Below are 27,227 nucleotides of genomic sequence, written 5' to 3' on the forward strand. Positions count from 1 at the left end.
TTTCAGACAACATTCGCCTACGAAATACTATGAAACCTTAGCTCAGAAAGGCCTGAAATAGCAAATTAGACACCTCAAGTCATAAGTTTCAGACAACACACACCTATGAAATACTAAGAAACCTTAGCTCAGAAAAGCCTGAAACAGCAAACTACTCATCCCAAACTATAGGTTTCAGACAACAAACACCTATGAGGGACTAAGAATCCTAGCTCTGAAAAGTCCAAAAAGCAAAACTACAAATCCAAAATCATAGGTTTCAGACAACACACACCAACGAAAGACTAAGAAATCTAGCTTAGAAAAGCCCAAAACAGTAATTTACATATCCCAAATCATAAGTTTCAGTCAACACACGCCCACTAAAGAAAAAGAAATCCATATCTGAAAAGTCCAAAAGCTAACTACTCATCCCAAACTATAGGTTTCAGACAGCAAACACCTATGACAGGCTAAGAAATCTAGCTCGGAAAAGTCAAAAATAGTAATTTACATATCCCAAATAATAATTTTCTTACAAGACACACATATGAAAGGCTAAAAAACCTAGCTCAGAAAAGTAAAAAATAGCAAACTACTCATCCCAAATTAGACGTTTCATACAGCAAACACCTATGAGAGACTAAGAATCCTAGCTCTGAAAAGTCCAAATAGCAAACGACACATCTCAAATCATAATTTTCTGACAACACACAACTATGAAAGGCTAAGAAATCCAGCTCAGAAAAGTCAAAATAGGAAACCACCCATCCCAAATCATAGGTTTCAGACAACACATACCTATGAAATACTAAGAAATCCAACTCAGAAAAGTCAAAAATAGCAACCCATACACCCCAAATCATAGGTTTCAGACAACATACATCAAGCAACGAGGGTACCGGGGGTGGGCTTTGGGGGGTCGGGGGGGCGGGAGGGGCGCCCGTGTACCCTTGGGGTACGGGAGGGTTCCTTCGGAATTGGGGTATGGGGATCGAAGCCCTTTGGATTGGGGTAGGGTGATCGAGGTCCTTTGGGGTTGGGGTAGAGGACCTCACGACATTGTTCAAATAGAACTTGTTTAATATAACGAGCACACTCAAAACCTCTTCTAAAATCCTTTCTAAAATCATCTTTTAAAATGTCTCTAACTGTGTCACCAAAATAATTCCCTAAAATTTCTAAAACCGTTTCACTCAAATAATCCCATAAAAGTAATCTCAGCGTGTTCCTTTTGTTTTTGGCATCTCTGTGCTTTCACATTTCAAATTTCTAGAAAACTCTTTCATACATTAATCTCTTCATCTCATAAATTTTCCTAGCTACACTATTAAGGTTTTGTTAGAATATCAATTTATCTCTCCGACTTAAAGCTCAGTGAAGCCGTATTTAAAAATAGAATTTCTATCTGTTTAGACTCCCGCATATTTCCAACATAACAAGTGATGTCATTTCTAATTCCTGACCCTAATAATCAATGAAGCCATATTTAACAATAAAATATTAATTTTTATCTCTGACCTAAAGAACTTTTATCACTCAGACCTAAGACTAAAGAAGCCATAATTTTTGTTTCTTAATTCCCCCTTTGTGAATCAATACATTCCCCTAGCGATTATGAAAATCAATTTGTCAGGTTAGGTTAGCCTAAAGATCAAAGAAGCCATGTTTGTTTCTTAATTCCCCCTTCGTGAATCAATAATTCCCCCGCCGATTATGTAAATCAATTTCTCAGGTTAGGTTCGCCTAAAGATCAAAGAAGCCATGTTTGTTTCTTAATTCCCCCTTCGTGAATCAATACATTCTCCCCACCGATTACGTAAATCAAGTTCTCGGGTTAGGTTAGCCTAAAGATCAAAGAAGCCATGTTTGTTTCTTAATTCCCCTTCGTGAATCAATAATTCCCCGACCGATTATGTAAATCAAGTTCTCAGGTTAGGTTATCCAAACAACAATGAAACCATCTTTGTTTCTTAATTCCCCTTTCGTGAACCAATAATTCCCCCTCTGATTATGTAAATCAATTTATCAGGCTAGGCTAGCCAAACAACATAAATTGCTGTTGACACCCATAAATGTGAGAAAGTTCCTGTTTTTTCATTCTCACTGACAAAAACCATAAAACAGACATGAATTGATGTTGACATCCATGAAAATCATCAAATAAATTTAACAACACACATAACCGTACAAGAAACAACCATCAATGTGAGAAAATTCATGTTTTTTCAAGTGAGAAAAATACTGTTTTTTCATTCTCACTTACAAAAACCATAAAACAGACATAAATTGCTGTTGACATCCATAAATGTGAGAAAATTCCTGTTTTTTCATTCTCACTGACAAAAACCAAGAAAACAGACATAAATGTGACAAAGTTCCTGTTTTTTCATTCTCACTGACAAAAACCATAAATCATCCATGACCATCCATGAAAAACATCAAATAAATCGACCAACACACATAACCATCCAAGAAAACAGACATAAATGTGACAAAGTTCCTGTTTTTTCATTCTCACTGACAAAAACCATAAACCACGTGGTTCTATGCCCATATAAGGTGTGCAAAAAAGTTGTAGGTGGCAGCAGGGGTGGGCAATGGGAGTATAAGATAGCCTTCTACTCCCATGTTCTAAAACTGTTTTTAATATCTGGTCCTTTGTTACTCCTTTGGATATCTGATCGACATTTTCAGGTTCCTAATTTGTATTTTCTCTGTGGCTGTGGCTGTATCTTCTCAATTTTGCATGTGGGGGAATTTTGCATCGGGGGGATTTTCCGGGGAGGAAATTTTCCGTAGGAAAAGCTCCAGTTCCCGCCATAAGGCTTCAATGCATAATTATTTATTTATATATTTATTGTTTTTGCCAAAGTCACTTCATATGGAAGAGGTGGTCGCATAATGTTTGGAAGGGGACCATTTGATTGGAAATCGAAAGTTCTAGTGTCCTTTTTAAGAGTCAAAAGTGATCAGAGGCCTATCATCCCCCTCCCACACCCTTTCCCCACAAATGTATTAGATTAAAATTTTTAGATAGCCATTTCGTCCAAAATAGTCCAAAGGTCAAATGGGCGGGGTTATTTCTTCTCAAGATTCGCGGTTTGGATAAAAAAGAAAAGAAGATATGAGCAGGAAGCATGTCCACGGAGCATCATTTCAAATGTTTTAGTTGAATCGTTGGGGCTTCGGGAGGCCCTAGTTCTTGGTAGTCCTAATGCGCATACATTCGCATTTACTACTTTCAACATGTGTGTGATCTTGAAATAGTATAATGTCTTGTGTTGACGGTTTCTTTTAACTCTGCGCCCTCGTGTTAGTGTAAGCTAAAAAACAAGAGAAAAATCCTTTTTTTAATCCCTAACAGATTTTCTAATGTCTAGAAAGTAGACCTTATCAACAGCCAATCCTACCCTTGGATGGGTCAAAGGTCTCGAATAGACAGAGCAACAAAAATATACGAAATGGGCAACTATATTGCTGTGAAAAATCGGCAACTAATGTTGCTCATGGCTGAACATCTGTGTAAAAAAGAGTAAAATATGATGTATTTTCGGTGCTTTGTTAGTTCAAGCCGTGTTAACGACAACTGCTTTTCTCTTGTGGTAATTAAGGGATGTTTTGTAGGTTTTTTTTTCAAATTTAGACCGAACGCACCATGTACCATTGTTGGCTCAACCCGGCAACATATGTCTTAATTTCTCTTAAAGTAAATAAGTGTATACCTAAATAATAATAGAAAATAATTCTGAATGTTTCCTATGAGGCTGAATAGCCTTTAACTTAAGGAAGATATGATTAAAATTAAATTATTACAGTATCACAGAAATTGAAGAATGAAGAGAAAAAAGAGGAGGGGAAGCAAGAAAGGAGGGAATAAAGCGAAATTTTATCATCTAAAAAAAACTAAAAATTATCACAACACCTAATAAGAAGCCAAAAACATAATTAGAATGACAATGCAGAGTAAACACAAAAAAAGGATAAAGATCCTCCTGAGCCATTGCTGGCGCATTGGGTGTCGAATCGATATTTCAGTTGCTGGGTGTTTTACGGGGACAAGTAGCAAGCTTGTCGCCCAACTTTGGTGCAGCGGGGATCGAACCCTGGTGCTCCGTATTGGTAAGCAGAGCCTCAATCCATTGTGCTACAACAGGTTATGCAGAGTAAAATAACCCTTGAAACACCTTGCCTTTCAAAAAGCTAACACACAAGTATTTGTCTAATAAGAGAGTCATACATCCTACCGCCATTTACCCGTGCCATTTAAGCATACACTTGAAAGACTATAGGTCTCACAATTTGCTTACGAATCCAGGGGACTTGTTGGTCATGTTGTCAATCCTATGACACGGTATGCTACCTTTAGACTACAAGCGGCCAAGCCTATTAGGCTTAGGTCACTTGTTCGCCTGGGAGTCCAAGCAAATTCAGTCCCCCGTTTTGCATACAAGCCTAGTGGTTACTGTCCGTCACGCGTCAGCCAAAAATCAGTCCGAACTTTCATCCCTTAGTTCTATGTCTATCTACCTTAGTTCCGCCCAAGGAATGATGTATGGACGGATGGGTGATAGACTTATCTATCAACAAGTGAAATGCCATCTTTTTATACAATCCTACAAAGGGCTTATGTAACTCACTCACTCGAACTATCTGTCTTGGCTTCTTCTACAATTAAACCATGGCTTGATGCCCGCAAATACTTGATTTTAATTACAAATCAACGAAAGGCGTGAGACGTGCAAAGCATAACAGCTTACGAAGGTATAACTTCCCAGAATCAGCAGACTGTTAATTTTCGATTTTTAATGAACGAAAAACACTGTCAATTTTGTTTTCTTTATTTATTCTTGTGGTTCGGCTTGGCAACGCTGACGAAATTTATCAGGCTGCCATGAAACAACCAAAAGAAAATCTTGAAAAGTCACGGTAGTCAGGTATGAATAGACGTAAGCAAAAATACTGTTTCATATTTTCTGGCAACTTTAAGATAAAAATATTGTTTTACTTCATTTGAATTTCAGTTTGGAGAAGCCGTAACCAAAGAAGATTTACTTGGAATTGAAGAGAATGTCAACCGAGGTTTTTTTTCAAAGCCCTCCCTGAAGCAGAAGAGCACTGTTTTCACTGTTGGTGAGTGATAATTGCATCTATTTAGCATTAATTAAATGAGATATAATTAGAAAAAAACAGGCTACCTTACTTAGGCTTTTTTGACAGCTATAAGAAAGAGTGAGTGAATAATTTTATTACCCATCACACACAAACCAAAAATGATGGAGTACAAAGAGAGAGAAAACAAGAAAAAGATAAGAAAAACAAATAGAACAAAATACTAGAAAAGAAACTGTACACAAAACTACATAACACCGACTACAGACAATTCAAACAAATCCCCCCCCCCCCGGTTTTTATTACACAGGCTAGAGGCCAGGTCATCAAGACTAACAATAGGGTCGGCAATCAAACATTTTTCAAACAGCTCGTAGCAACGAACTGTAAATAAGGAGTGACGCGGCTCAATAGTAACCGAAACTCTAAAAAACAATTGATATATGAAAAGAATCGGCTTAGTATGCTGATTCCAAATATGTAAAATTCATTAAGTTTAGTATTACGCATCAAAAGCTGCGATCTTGAGAAAATTCGCCTGATTTTCAAAAAAAGGGGGAAACATCCCCTAAATTCAAGGAATCTCAATGAAAATCATACCATCAGATTTAGCGTATCCTAGAACTCTACCGTAGAAGTTTCAAGCTCCAATCTGGAAAAATTAGAATTTTATTTTTTTTTTTTTTTTTGCCAGAAGAAAGATCACGGATGCGAGTTTATTTGTTTTTTTTCTGTTTTTTTTTTTACTTGTTTGTTTTCCCCAGGGGTTATCCTATCGAACCAATAGTCCTATAATATTGGGAAAGGGCTCATTCTAAAGGAAATTAAAAGTTCTAGTGCCATTTTAAGTGACCAAAAAGTGGGAAACTAGCCAGCTTCCCACTCCCCTTTTTCTTCAAAGTCGTCCAATAAAAAATTTAAGATATCTATTTTGTTCAGCATAGTTGAAAAGCTCAGTAACTATGCCTTTGGTGATAACATGACCCCCCCCCCCACAGCCCCCTGGGGAAAGGTTAGTAAGTCGTGAAATTTGCCCATTCTTTACATATAGTATTTGCTATTGGGAAGTATACAGACATTTTTCGGGGGGGGGGGGTTGAATTCATGATGGGAAGATTTTACCCGGGAATAACTTTCCGCAGGGGGTCTGGGGGGGGGGGAACTTTCCAAGGGAAATTTTACGCTGGGGGAATTCGCCTGAAGTTCTATACGAAATTTTTTTATTTGTCTTACTTTCTCTTTGTTTACTCAATTTTACATGTGGAGATATTAAGGGGAAATGTCCGGACAAAATTTTAACGGGTTATGATTGTCTAGAGTATTTCTTTCCGTTGGAGGGGGGGAGGGGGTCCACGGGATAAATTCTCCGTGGGGGAATTTTCTGCGGAAGCAACTTTGTACAAGGGAGTGCCCCCCCCCTCCGCCCTTTAGTACAAAGTTGCTCCCGCAACTTGGGAAGAATTTTCCACGGAGAGGAAGGGCGGATTTTTAAATGAAAGTGCGCTAAGAAAAATTTTTCAGCCGGAAATTCAGTGCGCAAGAAATTTTCTGGGAGGAATTTTCAGCTAGCATGGAATTGTCTGGCATTATTTAAAAACGATCAGAAATTAAGTTTAAAAAAACAGCAGTTTTTTTTAACTGAAAGTAAGGTGCAATATCAAAACGTAAAGCGAACAGAAATCATTACTTATATGAGGGGGGTTTCCCCTCCTCAATACCTCGCTTTTTCCGCTAAAGTTTCTTTTAGAACGTTTAAAAAGGCTTCTTTTTCTAATTAAACGACCCTTGTGTTTCATGAGTCATGCTTAAAGAATTGGGACACGAATTTACACTTTAGCGTAAAGGGTGAGGCATTGAGGAGGGGGCAACCTCCACATATACGTAGTAATTTCTGTTCCTCTTAAGTTTTGATGTTGCCCCTTAATTTTAGTTGAAAAAACTTGTTTTTTAAGTTTAATCTCATAAGGAAACGATTTTGAGACAAACTGAGGAGCTAAAGAAGGGACTTTGCAAGTTTGAAAAATTTTCTTAAGTTCATAAAGATTATTCACTGAAATTTGCTTAAGTATTTGCATCAAATTTTACTCCTGTCCTGATTTAACCCTAACAAGGGCCCAACATGTCAATTTAGATAATTTTGGAGACCACACTGCCTTTCCATGACGATAAATAAAAGTTCAAATAGGGATAAAATCCTTTTTAGTAGACAGTGTATAGAAAATTCACAAAAATACCAGATCTTTCGGTCACATATACTACTGATGACGGTCACTGTATATGTGACCGAAAGATCTGGTATTTTTGTGAATTTCTATCACTGTTATCATCATCACTGTCTATTAAAAGGATTTTATCCCTATTTGAACTTTTATGTATCAACATGTCAATTATGGGGGGATTGGGATGCAGTTGAGGATTAAGGACTACGCAGTTGAGGACTATCAGGCCATAAGTATGTCGTGCTTAAGTTGCCTTTTAATCTCAGTGAACCTGATACAATCACCTGAATTTAGTTATAACAAATTAATTGGCGTGCTTTTAGTGCTGTTATGTTTGATGGTATTGATATATCTGTTGTTACATCATGAAATAGCAGGGGCGGATCTAGAGTAAAATCTTGGGAGAGGCCCAGTGTGACAAGGGCTCCAATGAGTAAAATCTTGAGGGGGGGGGGCAATGTGACAAAGGTGCCAATACTTAACCGAATTGACAAATTTATAAAAAAAAAGAAAAAAAAGGATTAGAGGGTGCCATAAAAAATCTTGGGGGCGGGGTCCCTTCTGGATCTGTCGGTGTGAAATAGATCAAACCGTAAAGTCTCTTATAGAGTACTGTTTCCAATAGTAACGAGTAATATTCTATGGCATATAATTAGGGAAAATAGGCTACGTTACTTAGGTCTCATTGACAGTTTCAAATTCATAAATAAGGACTATTTGTTTTTGCTTTAGTATCACTACCTTGCTAGAGATACAATGAATATATTAAAGTAGTTGAGCCCAAGCCCGGTCAACAGGGGTTTCTTAAGGGGGAGATGGAGCACTTGCCCGGGGCGCAGGAATTTTAGGGGCGCAAAATTTTAAATATACAATCTATTATTTATAGTTATAAGTGCTTTTTACTAATCACCAATTTTAACTATTGAGATGACGTGACTTGTCCTCCTTTTATGTAATTTTTTGAAATTCCCATAAATGTGTTTTCGTAACAAACTTTTATTTCTAAAACTAGTCGAAGTAATAACATTCCTGAATCAGCTACAAATGGCAATTTTTCTCCACAAGAACTGCGTTTTTAGCGCGTTTTTAAATTATTGGTTACTATGAGCCGTGTTTTGTTTTTCTCTAGTCAAAAGATCTTGTCACGTGTCCATCTCATTTTTCTTTTTGATCAAGATGAGGAGCTGTAATTTTCCAGGAGCCTCCTGGAAACTCTTAACAGGGGGACCTACCCATGCCGATTACACCGCTTTATCATCTCAATGCACAAATAAACCCATAAAGGAAAACAGGGAGGAACGGCCATCTTGTCAACATATTTAATTTACAGTGCTGCATACTGAATGTCCAATTTTTCGTGTTTTGTATTTATATTTATATGAATTTGTTTCGCTAGTTATTTCCTTTTTTTCTTGAACTGCCTTGAAATATGAACTGCCATCGACGGATACTAGCGAACAACTCCGTCGATGTTTTTCTCTAGTCAAAAGATCTTGTCACGTGTCCATCTCATTTTTCTTTTTGATCAAGATGAGGAGCTGTAATTTTCCAGGAGCCTCCTGGAAACTCTCACCAATGCACTACATCCGTCATGTTTTTCTCTAGTCAAAAGATCTTGTCACGTGTCCATCTCATTTTTCTTTTTGATCAAGATGAGGAGCTGTAATTTTCCTGTTTTCAGTAGTTTTCAGCAATGGCCATTCTAATTTTGTACTTTTCATTTTGATTCGACGCCATTTTAGAGAGGTTTCAGGGTATTTTTTTTTTAATTCTCACAAGTTTGTTCTCGCAGCAAACTTTTACTGTTAAAAATAATCAATATCATACTCCTAGCCACAACTCTTTTCTTACCTGAAATATTTTTAAGCCTTTTTTGGTTACTATGGGCCGTTGTTCATTCTTAACTAGGTTGTATTTATGCAGATTTCCAAATATGTAAAATTTATTGAGTTTAAAGCTACCCATCAAAAGCTGTGATGCACAAGCCTGAGAAACTGACGTGATTTCCGTAAAGGGAGGGAATACCTTTAAAACGACAATTTATCTGGAAGAAAATCGCACTATCAGAGAACCACTATCAAATTCCTCATATCAGAGAACCTTATTGTAGAGGTTTCAAGCTGCTTTCTACAAAACTATTGGATTTGGATTTTCTTTTCCTGGAGAAATATCCCGGATGCCTGTTTTCGAACATATCCATCTTACGTGAGATCTTTGTGAAATCAGGAACCCGGTTTTCAAGCTCAGTTTGAAGTTGTATTAATGCACTTTTTATTTCAGTATTTTGTCAAACCAAAATGTATACAAGCTACTGCTTTCTACTGCTTTCTTGCAATTTGGAAAATGATCAATGTGAATATATCCTTGAGGTGATCAATATACTTCAAAAATAGATCTTGACTGATTTGACTGATTTGACTGATTGGGCTGAAAATTTGTCCTTGGAAATATAAATTAGGGTGGCAAGTACTGACTGCTTGCAGAAACAGTCCTGACTATGGTCAGAACGCCATCTCTCTCTGATGATGTTGCCTTGCACAATATCATCTGACCCCTATCCCTAAACACTTTAGAAGGAACGTGAACTGTGGTCACAGAATTTTCATCATGGTTGTATATATCACTTGCATTAAAAGGAAGCTTTTTCTAGAGCTGATTTCAGGTTTGAGAAGAACTGTTCAATTTTGACTATGTTAAAGCTCCCTGCATGACCCAAGCTTGTTGGTTCAGGATTGCGTAGTAACATTTGTAGATTTTGAGCTCGAAAACCTACCAGCCAGTCTATCCCTGTCTTTTTGGCATTGCTCCAGTTTTGAGGGATTGTCTTGTTGTTTGCTATAGCAAAGTAGTTGATGCAGTCAAAGTCATATGCACTGGCAATTGCAGTTAGTTGGGGTCGCAGTCACATTCACAAGTATTTGCAGTTGCAAGTAGTCACAAATTCAAACAGTTAAAAGCAGTCACAGTTTGAAAAAGTCACAGTAGTAGTAGTAATAATTACATAATTAGTAGTTGTAGCAGCCCTCAAAGGTTCAATTTAATGCTTTCAGCTGTTTTTCAGATAATTGTTCATATGCCCTTTAGACAACCTGCACGCATAGAGTACATATTACTTGTTCCATATACTTTGCAATATCGCTTGATAGTTTTGCCGTAATGTCCTTAGCGATCCTGTATACATTGCAGATGAACCGTTTCAACATCCTTATTTAGTTATAAATCCCCCTCAACAGGTCCATAAGTTTCAACTTAATACTTTATCCGTTTCTAAGATGCCGTAATATGCCCTTATGACAAACTTGGACGGACATAGAGTCTTTTGATTTAGTTCAATATCCCCAATAACATGCTCTGAAGCTTCCAAAATACCCCCCTTTTTTCCTGGAATATTGCACATACACCCTTTCGACAATCTGGATATGTATTGTACCTTTTGATTTAGTTTTACTCCCCCTCTAGTTTCCCTGAAAGTAGAAACTTAATACCTATTCTGTTCCTGAGATATTGTATTTATGCTCCTTTGACAACCTGGTTGTACTTAAACCCTTTTGAAAAAAAATACACTTGATTTTGTAGATGGGTTTCATCTGGTACATGCTGGGAAATGTCCCAGTATATACCATATTTTCCCGTCCCACTATATACCAGCTGACACCCATCTGCAAAATCAAGCAATATTTTTTTTCCCTGAATGTTTCCCCACAAGATGGCCACATAATATGACCAGATAATTTGGCTTTCATTTGGTACCCCAAGCATCAAATTTTATTGAACTAAAAAAGAATAAACAAATCCAAAGACAAAATATATTTTAGGGTGTATTCTCAAACTTTGAGATAGGTTTGCTCAAAAACAAAAATTGTAACATACCAAAACAATTGGTCTGGACTGAATAGTTGAAAATCAAACTAACTATGCTAGATGAGGCTTACGGATTTTTTTGAGAATGCTGTATGGCAAAATGCTAGATGGTACCCACTTTCACTTCGTTGTGCGTTGGTATGGTGAGTAATATGGTCCGTCAGGTACGTTGCGGCGAAGGTCTTGCGGGCCGCGGTTTGCCGACCCATGCTTTAGTCTATTGCTCCTACATTTAAGTGACAGAGAAATTGGGTTAATCCTCATTGAATTTCTACGCTATTATAGGGCCGTTCTTTTACTCATCTTTGTGCTAAGATCTTACATCTTTTGACAAAGAACGCTTAAAAGTGAAATCTTAGCACTAAGATCTTACATCTTATAGCGTTCTTTTGCAAACGTCTTTCATAATTCTGCTCTGATCAGCGGTCTGAGAACAATGATGAGTATATCATCAAAGTTCTCTCATGTTCTATATGGCAGAAAGATGGCGTTTTTCACACTTTTTGCTAAGATCAATGAGCTGTAAGATCTTAGAACAAAGATGAGTTAAAAGAACGGAAATCTTTGCAGAAAGATGTGAGATCTTAGATGTAAGATCTTAGTGCAAAAGAACGGCCCTTATATCTTACATAGGTCTGGGCGTGATTTAAAAAACGAAAAGAAATTAAATAAAAATTGTTTTAAATAAATGTGTTGCTGATTCCAATTATATAATGTTTGTGAAGTTTAAAGTTAGGCCTATCGGTCAAAATTGAGAGCCTGAAAATATTAAAATATTTACCTGATTTCCGAAAATCCCCCCCCCCAAAAAAAAAAACAATTAACAGACACATAACAGAAGCACATAACAGAACCAGATTTTCAGGACTAAGGAGACCAAATATTTTGTTGGGAGGGAAAAGGGTGTTAAAATGATCTTTAGACGGGCCAAATCCTTGTTGTCTCTCTTCAATTTTAAACTTACGGGTATAAATTCCTAGACCAATGGTATCCTATTGTAAGAATTGTACAACTATTATTTTAAGAAATGGCCCCCTACTCCAAAAAAAATTGGTTCACAACGGATTAAAAATGTTGTGTTTTTTTAATATTAGCTCGAGACTTATATTCTCATATCTTTTGACCAAGAGGACACCAGTGTACAGGAAAAGAGAGAAACAAAATATTGGATCCCAAGAAAAGAACCTAAGTTCCTGGGCTAAGGGAATTCTTATGTACAAAAACGGTTAGGGTGGGTACACGGCTGTCGAAAATCTGAGGCAAGAAAATTTTCTTTTTGCATGGCTCAAAAAGTTACACCCATACTTTCATGGATGAAGGGAACCCTCATGTAAAAAGTACGATTTAGGCTAGGGGAGCTGACCTTGAAAAACTGAGGCCACAGAATGTTCTTTTTTTTTTGAATTGGATTGACACTTGTATCTGAAAAGCCTTTGGATCAAGGGGACCCCAATTCGTTAAAAAGAAATCCTGTTTTGAATAAAAATGCGGCCTTGAAAAGTGCCAATAAACTTTTTTTTTAAGAGTTTGAAGTTTAAAACCTTAAGTCCTTGACCAAGTCGATCCTGATTCTCCAGAAGAATTATAGTTTAGAGGTACGGTCCCTCTCAAAATTTCGGGAATTTTTTCTTTTTTTGATTGGCCGGAAACTTTCTAGAATTTGTATATGGGCTATGTGGACTATACATTTTGTTTTGAAGGAAGATGCTGGGGGGGGGGCCTCGAAATGGGCTAACAATCTTTTTGTCCCTGATTAGTTTGAATCATGCGGTTGCACGTTTCAGACCCAGATTTAAGGATATATAACTAAGATAGTCCTTTAATGGCTAAATTTGCCATTGACTGCTGCAATGACATAAAACAAAAAATCTGGAAAGGTCTCTGCATTTTTTCGCTGCAGATTCTTTGAAAATTAATTCACACGTTAAATTAATTCCTTGTGATTGTTTCACAGCTTAGATTTGATCGATCAAATTTAAATTTAAAGATAGAAAAGACTGGCGTGAGATAACGAACTTGCCTCTTGAAGGCGGAAAACCTTGAAATTACAAGGGAAGTATACTTTGGTTACCTGTTTCATTTTTAGAGGAAAAAGGACTAAACTGAGTGGTCATTGAATAAAACTACGCGTTTGATAATGAGGGAGACGTTATGCCGAAAGAAGAAGAAGACAAAAATAGAGGGTACAGAGATGTTCCTATGTTCGTAGAAACCTATTATTCAGCTTTTGGGGTCTTTTTTTTTCAAAACAGTTCAAATAAAACTTTGTTTAAGATCTTGTACCTTTTCATAAAAAAGAAAAATGTAGCATTGCATATATTAAATACGTAACCTAACCTAACCGAGGTACCTCCCCCCCTCCCCTAAACCCCAAAAATCAACAGTTTAAATATCGTATACGCAATGAAAACCACGCTATGCATATCTCGTTGCTGCGAAATTAAAGTTGCACTTTCTGAAGAACATGTTAGTTTTATTGCTAGATCAGCCATGCACAATTATCAGCTGTCCACCAAATAATCAGAGCCTGAATAGACAGTGTTTGTTTTATATATCAGTTCAAAAAACATTGGTTAGTTGAATTATAGCCTGGAGGCGCCTAAGTCAAACTGTGTTTTGTTAATACATACAGCGTAGGGAAGACATGTTTATCTTATAGGTAGGTAGCCTAAGTGCTTTGTTGAGATTTATTTAATTATTGGTAAAAAAAAATGTCATTTTAACCAACTATATTCAATAAAAGGCGCAGGTTTCGAAAATCTGATAATAATGTCTTCAGTAGATGCTGTATAGTTAGGAAATTTTCAAATTTGTGATAAGATGTCTCAAGCCTTTAGACTAAAGAAACAAAGCATGAATAGACAGTGTTTGTTGGATGGACGAGTTGAAAAGACATTGGTTATGACAATGTCTTGAGTAGGTGCTGTAATAATTCACAGATTGTCGCGTTTGCTGCAAAATTTCTCAGGCCCTTAGATATGGCTATAAAATTTATATTTGATCGAAATCCTTATATTTGTAATACTTTTTTTGCATTTTATAAGTTTATTTTAACAAAATATTCATTTTATCTCTTAAAAATGGTATATAATTATAGATGTATGAAATTATATATGAATTATAAATTATATATGAAATTATATATGAAATTATAGAAGTTAATTATATATGAAATTATAGATGAATTATAATTATAAATGGTATGAAATTATAGTACAACACTACATGGCCATATAAGACTATAGTTGCTTAGTTGCTTGGTTAGTTGAATGAACAATTTCATGGGCACTCGTTAGAAGATTGGTTAAATCACTGTAATCATTTTTTGTCTTCCCAGTTTTCGTATTGTCAACGAAAATTTTTAGTATTGTCTTGAAAGAGATAAGGACTTTCTCAGTTGGTAGCAATTAGTTTATTAATTATTTTATTGATCATTATAAATCATTAATTATTTGCTATTTTAATTTTTCAGGATCTAGAGGAGATGTACTAACGAGTGATCTAGAAGCCCCGATAATTCTCCCTCATGCTGCCCAAAAGGCTGAAATACACTATACATTTGAGGCCTTATTCCGCAGTATGCAGTTCTGCCTTCTGGATAATTCATGCAGAGAATACCTTTTCATTACAGAGTTTTTCTGTATTCAGGTTTTAATTCTATTTATGTTTTTTTAGGCATGGATTTTAATTTATTTTTGTCTTTTAAGTTTATATATATTGGTGTTCCTCTAATTTTCTTTTCCCTTCTTAATTTGGAAGCTATTTAACTTGTATCTACATTTACAACCTTTAACATACTAGCCTGCGTCTTGATTAGTGTACTGAGGTTTGTCTAACTCTTAAAAGAAAGCGTTCCATTTCATTTGAATTTGATAACTTGATTGCATTACATTTGAAAATGAAGTATAATGAAGTATTTTTCGTTAAAAATTTCCCAGGCACTATAAATAATGAAATTCCCTTTTTTATGAATTATTATCCTACATAAAATATATAGAGATTTTAGAAAATTGAAAGACATTGAAAACATTTCAAATGTATAATTAATATAATCTACTGGAATTTGTGCTGTTTTTATTAATTTTTTTCTGCCGTGATGCTGCAAAAAACTTCTGATTAGAAAGTATGCTTTCATTGTTTTCGTTAAAAGTTCCAAGGCGATGCTTTGCTTTGCTTTAAACAATGTTAATCTAAACTTAGTTTATTCAAAGTCCAGAATTATCCTAGTTTTTTTTAAAGCTAAGGAAGCTAATTGTTTGCATTTTAAAACTGCCGGCTAGAGTAGGCTCATTGCCTTTTTAGTTTATGTCCATAAATTTGTAACAAGTTTTACAAGTTTAAACAAATTTTGTTTAAAAGTAATCCAGGAAGGATTATTGCTATATAGGTCTATCTTGATAACGAAAGTCTGGTGCGTAAAGAAGTATTGGGGGATTTGAAAATAAAAGAAAATTAAAACTCCCTAAAACAGCAAGGGATCGAAAACAAAAAGTTAACCATTGAAATCACCATCATCCAAATCCTACACTGGAGACTTTGAGCCCCAAATCTTCAAAACCAGAAAAATTGCTTGAATACCAGTGAAACGTCTCCTTTTTGCATTTTTGTTTTCAGCTAATGGAACTGTGGGTGCTAAAGAAATACAGATTTAAACAGTACCCTAACTCAAATAAGCAAAATCAACTCAATATCTAACTCAAATAAGCAAATCTAACTCAAATAAGCATCTAACTCAAATCTAACTCAAATAAGCAAAATCAAGCAACCACAGTTAAAAGAGTATCTCCAACATTCCACATCCCACTAAAAGATTTAGAAAATAAAATTTAACGTAACAAAAAATATCATGGTTAAAAAGTATGGTTAGCACGTTATAGATAACCGCATTATAGTTGAGATAATGAAAATATATCACCGAGAAGAGAACAACTTCTCGCAAACGGATAAACTGAAATTTAATAACCCTTCTTTCATCATCTCTTTAGCAGCTTCCATTTCTAAGTAATATTTAGGGGATGTAATTCCAAAAAAGTCTGCCAGAGCTCCACCAGCGTAGTCACATGCCGCTAAAGTTTTAGAGCCAGCTTGAGAAACCATAAACAAAATTCAATCTGACCATGGTGGATCGCGCTGAAATTAGGAATTTTAAAAACTAAAATTGACTGAAAAAAACTACTTAAAAATGACGCAAGAAAAACTTCAAACTAAGAAAAGTCACATACAAAAGATAATCTGAGTTTAAAAACTTGTTTTGTCATGGACCAAAGAGGCTTTTACAGTAATATCTATATATCTATCTATCTATAAAAAAAAAAGCTATAGGGTATTATTTTAGTTTGAAAAATGGCGTGAATTTTACGATTCTTTTCGAATCTTTCCCAGTAGTTCGGGGATAATTATAAAGGACTTGTTGCACTATTGATAAACTCAAGCAAAACAGTCAATATGTTGGTTTGGGTTCTATTTAGTAAAATAGAACTAATGAAATAAATAACAGCGGATATTTGCCAAGGATTAGTTACGTAAGTGTTTTTTTTTTTTTTTTTTTTTTTTTTTTTTTTTTTTTATCGGGAGAGTTAATTAGTATTGAAAGGTAATAAAAGAGTAGGAAGAGAGAATGAGTTTGGTTTATGATGAAAGATTGTGTGATGCTGCTCAAGCCACAATAGTGGCTTAATAAAGCGTTACACGTTCTTGCCATTTCTACGTTTGGTTGATAATGTTATTTAAAAAATGTGTTAAGTGCCAGTTAAGTATGGTGTAATTATTAGTTGAAAATACCCATCTCATCTCATCTCACTAGAGTTATTTATACATGTTTCCTAATTTGTCGAGTAAACAAAAAAAACATAGCATACATATATTTTTTATGAATAGCTCCCTATATAGCCCACTTGGCTTCATTATCCTGTTTCCATTTCTGTATCTTTTCTTTTCATTATTTTCTATTTCTTTGGAATAGCTTGATGTTCCTTTATTATTTTCGTATTTACTTAATTTCTGCAAGTCTCAATTGTGTCAGAAAACACAATTAAACACAATTTCTGCAAGTCTCAATTGTGTCAGAAAACACAATTAAACACAATTTCTGCAAGTCTCAATTGTGTCAGAAAACACAATTAAATACAATTTCTGCAAGTCTCAATTGTGTCAGAAAAGTAACATTTATGTGTTACTATATATTAATGTACCCATTGGGTAGATATGTTAGCCTGTATGGGTAACAATTCTCAACATCCGTTGGCAGCAGAGAATAACAAACCAATCCATCCGCGACAAGGCTGGCTAGCCTCTTGTGACATATATTATAAGAGTCCGCCGATGGAGATACCTTGGCCACGTACTACGTATGGACAATCTCCGACTACCAAATGCAGCGCTCCATTGGCAGCCATCGGGTCCATGCCGCAGTGGCAGACCCAGAAACACCATGCGTCGATCGTGCCAGATAGATCTCCTTCTAAAATAACGTCTAAAATAACGAATTAAAAAAATTAATTAACTTGTACTTCAATCAGGTACATAGATCACGGATATGGACTCAGTTCTGTGTTTTGGCCATCCCTGAGCCTTCTGTTTCGTTGGCTTTTCATTTCATCCTGCCGCTTGGGCCTTCGTCCTTGCAAACATAGCCTTGAGCAAATTGTTCGCTACGCTTGTTATAGTGTGTAGCTTGGGCCTTCGGTCCTCGCACGTTTGTTATTATGTGTCATATTTCTTTTTCTTTGTTTTGATTCTTTTTTTGTTTATGTTTTTCAGATTTTTTTAGCCTAATTTCTATTCTTGTGGTTTCAAAATTCTTCTGCATCATTTTTCAAGTTTCTACTTTGAATAGTTTGGCTGAAAAATCGATGGAAGGATAGATAGACGGACACACTTGATGCTAAATATATATAAATTTATAAATTATAATTGTAAAAAAATATTAAATTATTTGATTTTTTATTTATTCACCAATAAATAAATACATTTTAGAATCACACACACCAATAAATACATACAAATAATTTCTGAGACCTCACTGGCTAATCATGACAAAACGAAGGAGTCGTAAAGAAGGGAGAACGGGTATAGTTACAGCAGGTGAAAAATCGAAGAGAACTATGCAAATTTCTCAGCAGAGACCTCCGCTTGACCGTCTTCAGTGCTGAATAATAAAAAAAAACGGATAAAAGTCCAAAGATTCATATAAAAATCAAACCAAAATAAACACTGAAACTAAAATAAGTTCATTATAAATGGGGCTTAGATAAGTTTCTGAAGTGTCTCAATTGAGGGCCATCTATTGCTGGATATGCTTTTTTGTTTCAACTGCCTCCTTGAAAAATTGCATCAGACCTTTAACGGGGGCAATAATGGAGGTGCTATCAAACAAAATGAAATGGTATGAGTTGTCATAGACGTGTTGGGCTAAGATGGAATCAAAAGTCTCAGGCCTTTGCCGTAGCCCCACGGCTTTGTTGATTGAGGACCTATGCTCCGAAAACTTTCCCCCCAATTACTGTTGGGTCCTCCCAACATAAAAACAGCCACAAGAACAAGGAATTCTACAAGCACCACTATCCAGAATGGGACTGGTTTCATCTTTGCCGCAGTTGAAAAAGCTCTGTATTTTATTTGAATTTTTAAAAGTGACATTAAGCTTTTTTGGATTTTTGGAAAACCTTCACTTAACGATGGGTGTTTGCATTTTTCTTCCAACCACGTCCTTTATATCGGCTCAATATCTCTGGATAATTAAGTATACTTTTCAGGATTATATTTATTATTCATAATCGATCAATTTATTTTCAATTCCTGTTTTCTTTCATCTGTTAAATTGCAATAACACTGGATTTCCCTGGCCTTATGGTATTTTTTCATAATCATATAACTTCCATTAATGCATATGCATTGAATGAAGTAGGAAATGCATTACAATGTACACTATATTCGCATGTTTGAGTCTCTCCGTAGGACTTTCATGTTGATTAGTGAATATTAATCTAAAATACCGTTCATCATTTGCTCTCTGTTTTTTGTAGCTTTTCTTCCTGGGTTTCTGTGAATTATTAACCTAATTTGAGATTTTCCTCATTCTAATCTTGTTTTTCTTATTTCGAATCGTTATCTTGTTCTATTATTTTCATTATTCTAGCCTCTTCTTATTATTTTTTGAATTATTAACTTCGTTTGGTAATTTCATTATTCCAACCTTGTTTTTCTTTTTTCTCAAGTATCAACCAATTCTGGTGTTTTCATTATTCCAACCCTTTTTATCTTTTTTCCTTTTTTATCGCTAGCTTACTTCGGTAATTTCGTTATTCTAACCTTCTTTTTCTTTTTTCGAATTATTAACTTATTTTGACATTTTGATTATTTTAGCCTTGTTTTTTCTTTTTTGGAGGTGTTATCTTTTTTGATATCTTCAGTATTCGAACCTTGTTTCCTCTTTTCATGAAATATTAATTTATTTTGGTCTTCTCATTGTTCAAGTCGTGTTTTCTTTTGATTAATTAAAAAAAAATTTCCGAAAAATAAGTTTTTCAAAGAAAAGTAAAGTTTTTAATAATACACACTTAAACAGTCCTTAATAGGACTGTTTGGAATGTATTTTAACCTTATAATTGGATAATTATAATAGATTTCCTATGTGTTCTTCCCATATAAAACCCCTTCCCATAAGTTATAAACCTCCCTTAATAAGTTATGCCCCAGGGCATAACTTAAAACCCTTGCCCTGAGGGTTGTGGGGGAGTATCCTCCTCAAAAATATATTTTCTATCTGGAAAGAAGTACGCTGAACAAAATGGCCCAAATAACATCACTTTCGACTATTAAAAAGGACACTAGCCCTTTGAATTTCTAATCGAATGAGCCATTTTTGAAGTTTCTACGACAACGCCTTCTATAAAAAACCTTATATGCCCCCAGGGCATAACTTAAAACCCTTGCCCTGAGGGTTGTGGGGGATTGTCCTCCTCAAAAATATATTTTCTATCTGGAAATCAACTTTGCTGAACGAAATGGCTATCTCAAAATTTTGATTTGATGTGTTTGGGGGAATGATGGGAGTGGGGGGGGCTAGTTCCCCTCCAATCACTTTCGACTATTAAAAAGGGCACTATTCCTTAGAATTTCCAATCGAATGAGCATGTTTTGAAGTTTCTACGACAACATCTTCTATAAAAAACCTTAAAAGCCCCCAGGGCATATCTTAAATCCCGTGCCCTGAAGGTTCTGGGGAAGTGCCCTCCTCAATAACATATTTTCTATCGGGAAATCAACTACGCTGAACAAAATGGCTATCTCAAATTTTTGATTGGATGTGTTTGGGGGAATGATGGGCGTGGGGGGAGCTACTCTCCCTTTAATCATTTTCGACTATTAAAAAAGGCACTAGAACTCCCGATTTCCAATCGAATGATCCCCCTTTGAAGCTTTTAAGACAACCCCTTAAGCTTTACGTGCCTCTGGGAAAAAAATTAAATAAATAAATAATAATAAATAATAAAGCATTGGAGCAGTATGGCCTTTACTAGAGGCACCGCTACAGTGTTGCCTCTGACTATAAACTTATTTTGGTAATTTCAATGTTCTGATTTTTTTTTTTTTTTTTTTTTTCTTTCAAACTATTAACTTATTTTGGGTGTGTCATTATTCTAACTTTGTTTTTTCGTCCTCTAGTTTTAAGTTATTTTGTCAATTCCATTATTCTAAGCTTATTTTTCTTTTTTTTTGAAATTTTATCTAATTTTGGTATTCTGTTATTCTACCTTTGTTTTTGTTTTTTTTTTTAAATTATTAACTTATTATGGTATATTTATTATTCTGAGCTGGCTGTTTCCTTGTTTTGAATTATTGATTTATTTTCGTTTATTCCTTATACTTTCTTTTGTCACTTTTCAAATCAATAATTTTTTTTGCGATTCTCCATTCAAATCATTATCTTAACCTCGTTTTGCTTCCTGTTTTTTCAGGGTCCCACTGCACAAGAATATTTTATGGAAGCCATGGGTAAAACTCTACAGGCCTACAAAAAACTGTTAGAAGATTACATTCCAAACGCTTTTGACTCTATAGCTCTTTTTCTGTGCATTCATTTAGTTTACAGGTTAGTCTTCATGCTTCTTTCCGTCTATGTCACGTTATGCCACATCCCTCTATCCCTCTTGGTTCTAGGTGTTAACCCTCCCCCCCCCCCGTGATTACCCCCCCCCCCCCCGCAAATTTGACAATTGTATTTGAGTTGTTTTTTTTCCGTAGGGGGTACGAATTTTGGTACTGAAATTCGGGAACACACCAGTTTTTTCGTTACTTTAGAAATAAATTTGGGCCATAGATTTGCATATAAGGGGGGGGGGTGTGGGTGGGTGGGTAAAGTATAGCGGGTCTGCATGCACAATGTGTTTGGTACAATTATTCTGCATATTGAATAGATAGATAGAGAAGTTTATTTTAAAGCCTAATATATGGCCGTGAAAACAGAAAAATAGAATGAATAAAATGCAAAAATAACAAAGACTTTGGTTAGGAATCATCACAAAAAACTTAAATGAAACAATAAATTATGCTAATAATATTACTTATTAATTGGAAAAACGGTGAATCATTTAACACATGGAAAAAAACACTTAAATGAAACATTACATTTACTTTATGCTGGGATTTTTTTTTTTTTTTTTTTTTTTTTTTTTTTTTTTTTTTTTTTAGTTAACACAATTTCCAGATACCTCGCTTTTCTTCTGTATTGTTTAGTGGCCATACCTAGGAAAAATTGTTTTCTGACTTCAAACTGTCCAACTACTTTACAACTTTAATTATAAAAAATGCTCCCAGTCTTGAATTTTCTATATATAGGAAGCCTACCACAATGATCGCTATCTGCATTTCTCGTCAAACTAGCCTCTTTCTGTAAACAGAGGGGCAGTGGTCTCTTTAGTCAATAGAGTTCCAAACATATGTTTACACTATTATCTAGAATCTGAATTAAATTATGTTAAAAATTGTAATGACTACCCAATTAAACTTATTGAAAGTATTATAGATAGAAGATTAAAAAGGTAAAACATGAAAATACTACACCCATCCCCCTTTCTTCAGTTACTCCGGCAGTTGGAAACAAAACTATCACAACTATACCATATATCCCAAAACTCAGTGAAAACTTGGGAACATTTTTAAAGAAGCATAATCTCTCTGTTTGTTTCAAGCACAGTAGACAGAATATACCCAGTAAGCTTATCGCAGATCATTTCTGGTGTTCGTGAACAAAAAGCTCCTCCCACTTATTTCTGCATTAGCGGGAATGCGGGTTAGTCTGTTTCCGTTTGTATTTTAGTTTCAATGCACTTTGATGGAAACAGACGGAAACAGACTAACCTTCATTCCCGCTAATCTGACTTCGCCTATGTTTATATCTGCAAAAACGTTCTCCGGAGCACTCGCACCCCGGTCTGGTTTTTTATGATGGGTGAGATAGAGAATGATCATACTGCTAATTATATAAACTGTGGTTTCAAGAATGAACTAAAGATTGAACGTTTTTCAACTCAGCAAGGCATAGAACTGACCCTATGTCGGGTAGTGGTGTATACTGTGTTCCGTGTTCATGTGGGAAGTTTTACATTGGTAGGACACATCAACAGCTGGGGGAACGACTGCAAAAACACAAAGTTTCAACAGATAAATCCCTGAGATCTGAAATAAAACAAAAATGACAATTTTGATTGTACTTTGGCCCTCCACATTTTCAAAATACAGATTATTTAGTTCTTTTTGAGGAGGCAATTTTAATATCTAACGCAAATCGGTTACCACAATCTTTTAGAGAAGCAATTGAGATTAAAAAATATATAGGGTCTGGGCAATCCTCGGTCTTCATTAATGCTTTATTTAATTTGCTATCATTGTAGTGTTTTGCCTTTACTGAAGGAATTTATAGAAGATTACTTGAGTTTGGGGAGCAATACTAGATTTTAGTATCTTCTGTGAAGTAATTATGTCGTCTCGTTTTATTCTATTAGAGGAGACTGGCAGGTTTTGTGTCAGCTTTGTTGGGTATGTTAAGGTGCCTGAATTAACTATGAAATTTTTTGGCACGACGTTGGACTAAGTGGCACTTCTAATTGCACCTAAGTGGTACCTAACCTTTGCTAATAGGCGTGACAACGCTTATAACGTATTCCAGTCTCGGTCGTGTAAGACATGTAAAATGTGGTAGACCGATCAGTGAAGGCCTGCTTGATAGCCTTAGGGCTCAGACGACCTTGGGTTTAACTGCCTTTGTGTGAGGAATCAAGTTGAGATTCATGTCAATCACAACATCGAAATAATATCGTTGTCTTGGAATATTGGGAGAGGGATCATTCTAACGGAAATTAAATTTTCTAGTACCCTTTTAAAGCGGCAAAAAAAATCATGCCACAGAAGATACCGATCTTCTGCTATGTCGTGCCGCAAAACCAAAGTTTTGGTCTGACAATTGCTAAAATGCCATCGAGCAAAAATGCGAGATAGCCAAGCGTCTGACAGCAAGTTTTTTTTTTTTTTGCTTCGTTATCTTGTTACGTGACACAATAATAAATTTATTAGGATCTCGTGAGTTATGTTCCGTGTTATTCACAAGTTATTTAATATTCTGAAACTTATATAATATCATCGAGTGACCCGTTTCCGGATCTATTTATTTGAAATTATTTTTCAAATTGGCATTACAAACGAGCAGTTGATGAGAAATAAGCACAAAACATGATGTAAACCAACACAACCGGTAAGTGTTTGTATGTAGCCTAGGGCTACACAGCCCTAGCGGCAAATAGGGCTACATAGGGCAAAGCGAGCAAAAATCCCTCCCCCTGTGAACAGAATTTTGGGTCTTGGTCCGCCCCCCCCCGGACTCCATTTATGTATACGTGCATTTAGCTACATTCGTATTTACATTTTTCTGCATTAATTTTCTATTCTTGTAGATACAAAATGCTGTGTCATAAGAGAGCTGTTCCATCCTTAGATAAATACTGGGACTCGTTACATCAACTTCTATGGCTAAGGTAAGTAAAGCTCTTCGGCATGTTTATGATCATGTAATAATTGCGTTCAAAGTCTGTTTGTTTACTTGTTGTTTTGTTTTGTATATGTGTGTGTGTGGGGGGGGGGGGTTGAGGGTAAACTCGAAAAAATATTTGAATCCAATAGAAAAAAGAGGCAAATTCTAAAAATCGTGAGACTGTGACTTTACATGGTCCGTCCTCAGTGCCGAAAAAAGGAAATTTAAAGAAGAATTTTGTCATGAAATTTTTGTATTTTCTTTCTTTTTTTTGCTGCTTTTGGTTTTGTTTTTGTAGCGCGGATGTTGTGCCGTTTTCTTGTCGTTATTTCATTCTGGTTATGTAGCACTGGGTTCACACTTTTCCGTTTTTTCTGATGTAAAACGACTAACACAGGGCAGATCCAGTATAAGCACAGAGCTTATCAAAATAGATTATCTCGTGTGTTAAAACCAAGCAGCAAAATTGGAAATATCGGAATCGATAAAAAGCTGCATATTTTATTCCTTTTATTTTTCTATATCTTTTAATGAATTTATTTTCCAATTGCCTTTTCAGTTGAAAACTGAATTTTCAGTTATTTTTCAGTTGAAATATTTCAGTGCAGTGTTTGAACCGTCTTAGCGCATAAACTTGCAGTAAAACTGGTAAATTCTGACAGGAAACTGAGAAAAAATTGCTCCGTGTAGGAATTCAGCTGTGTGGATCTACATTGTTTTTTTGGTAATCCTGGGATAATTATTTTTCTTTGTCTAGTGCTGCGTCCGGACTGGGAAAATGAATCGTAATAACTGCCGTTTCTCCTGCTGGCTAGGTTTCACTGTTTTGTCAGCTTTTTACGCAGCGGGGCCAGGTATACTTTCACTCAATATCTTAGATTTCAGTGTTGCCAGTGTGCTGTCAATGTACTGCTAGTTTCTGGATTCAAAGTACTTGTTTGACAGGTTTTTTTTTATCTGGCATTTAGCCTATGTAGATGATTTACTTCTCTTTAGCCGTTCTCGGTTTGGCCTGTCACGCTCTGTCCAGTTTTTGGCCTCTCATTTTCTAAATGTAAGGCCTCTCATTTTTGGCCTCAATATTTGGCCTCTCATTTTCTAAATGTAAGGCCTCTCATTTTTGGCCTCAATATTTGGCCTCTCATTTCTCAATGTAAGGCCTCTCATTTTTGGCCTCAATATTTGGCCTCTCATTTTCTAAATGTAAGGCCTCTCATTTTTAGCCTCAATATTTGGCCTCTCATTTTCTAAATGTAAGGCCTCTCATTTTTGGCCTCAGTATTTGGCCTCTCATTTTCTCATTCTCTCAGTGTTTATAAATGTAAATGCCTAGTGTTTAATTGTGGTGTAGGATCTGATTCGTTGGATTGCAACTTTTAAAACTTGAGTTGATTTTTTTTGCTGGTTAGGCCTCACTGTTTTTAGATTAGGCTACTTAGCCCCTTATGGTCTGGTAGCCCCTTGCTGGTTAGGTCTCACTGTGTGAGACCTAAGCCTGAGGCCCCTTCTGGCCTCACGTTCTTAGGGATGTCAAAATGAAATTTATGCCAGGCTATTTGAAAATTGTAGGAAATCAGAGTCGTTATGAAAGACAAGCTTTATGTAGACTGTACTCCAGCTTTTGTAACCATTCTATGATTTTTTGTACTAGTTTTAGCATTATTTTTATTAGTAGTGACTCGGTACAACTCTACCATTATTTTTGATATTAATGATTCAGTACGAGTCTAGACCGACTATCATCAGAATCATAACTTTCGGCTTTCCGTCTTTCGATCTTGGCTTTACCTCTCTGAATTTTAGCTTGATCCCTCCGTAACATGAAATTAGTAATTTTACATTCAACAACAGATATCTTTAGGTATTATAACCATTGAATTGTGAATCATTAAATTATGCACCTTTAATTCTTGGCCCGTTCCACCGTTTTATATCCACCTTTTCTCGTAAATAGGTTTATTTTCTCGGTTTTTCGTGTCTTCGTGAGTTTTTTGATGATTTTGTGCTTTTTATGAATTCTTTATTTCTTTTGTTGATTTTTTTCTTTTTGTTACTCTTTTTTTATATAAAATAGTGGATGAAAAACAAATTATTATTATTATTATACTTTTTATTGTAATTCTAAAATTTTGTAGTTTTTCTTATTCTTCGCAATTTGCCACTCGGTATTATACTTTATCAATATTAAGTTTTTACTTTTGTTTAGTTTAATATATTGTCTTGAAAATTATCATTTTGGAAGTTTGTGTATTGTTTGGTAGAAGTTGTATGCCAACTATGCGATACTAGCCAAGTAGTTACCGCGTAAGACTTCAAATCCTATGTCTGTAAGGGCAGGGGTTCGAGTCCTGGTGTTGCTGATTATTTAATTCGGAAAGGGGGTCAGCCTAGTGACTGTAGACTTAGCCAGAGTCAACCCAGCATCATATGGGTCTGTGGAGAAATCTCGGGGGAGAATACGAGAAGTATCGGATGGTTTGTCCTCAACCACGCATGCACTCCTGGCCGAAGGCAGCGAATCAGGAGATCGGTACCTGCACTACGCAGACCATTGGTCAGTATGTGAAAAAATGCTGACCAATGGTGGCATTTTTGTTTTAAGTTTCTGTGCCAATAATAGAGGGTTCTTTTTTATAGGTTTGAACATGTGATGCAGCTAAATATTCAATCTGTGCGTGATTTTCCAACTCCAAAACCTGGCACTGTTGAGGTCCGTCCCCATTATGTGGTTCGAAGATTCGCTGAGTTTTCTGCTGCACTAGAATCAATTGACTCAAGGTAATTTGAATGAGCTTTTAGCCAATTATTAAACCTCATGCTATTATTAAGACACGTATATTATCGTTATGTTTCCTGTAAGAGACCCTGTAACGATTTCCTGTAACAGTTTATTGAAAGAATGTACTTTGCTCTGACTATCATAAAAAGTAAAAACGGTGTCATAACTCATAAATATACTATATACCCTGCCCATTATGCACTGTTCACAGGTTTTTAGAGTCAATCAAAATACATTGTGATTTTAAACA

At 35.6% G+C, this 27,227-nt stretch overlaps 1 protein-coding gene across 1 annotated transcript in view; it reads left to right on the plus strand.

Moving 5' to 3' along the window:
* Positions 1 to 27,227, plus strand: part of Vps52 (vacuolar protein sorting 52) — a 143,389-nt gene that overhangs the window by 77,298 nt on the left and 38,864 nt on the right. Inside the window, exons 6-10 of the mRNA XM_089102821.1 lie at positions 5,004 to 5,112; positions 14,644 to 14,819; positions 21,131 to 21,264; positions 24,122 to 24,202; positions 26,836 to 26,976. Of these exons, the coding sequence (XP_088958947.1) occupies positions 5,004 to 5,112; positions 14,644 to 14,819; positions 21,131 to 21,264; positions 24,122 to 24,202; positions 26,836 to 26,976 (641 nt within the window). The remainder of the gene's footprint in view (positions 1 to 5,003; positions 5,113 to 14,643; positions 14,820 to 21,130; positions 21,265 to 24,121; positions 24,203 to 26,835; positions 26,977 to 27,227) is intronic.

This window comes from Artemia sp. Qi Xiang Cuo, chromosome 16 (genome assembly GCF_049724085.1).
Source record: "Artemia sp. Qi Xiang Cuo chromosome 16, ASM4972408v1, whole genome shotgun sequence".
Classification (NCBI taxonomy): Eukaryota; Metazoa; Arthropoda; class Branchiopoda; order Anostraca; family Artemiidae; genus Artemia; species Artemia sp. Qi Xiang Cuo.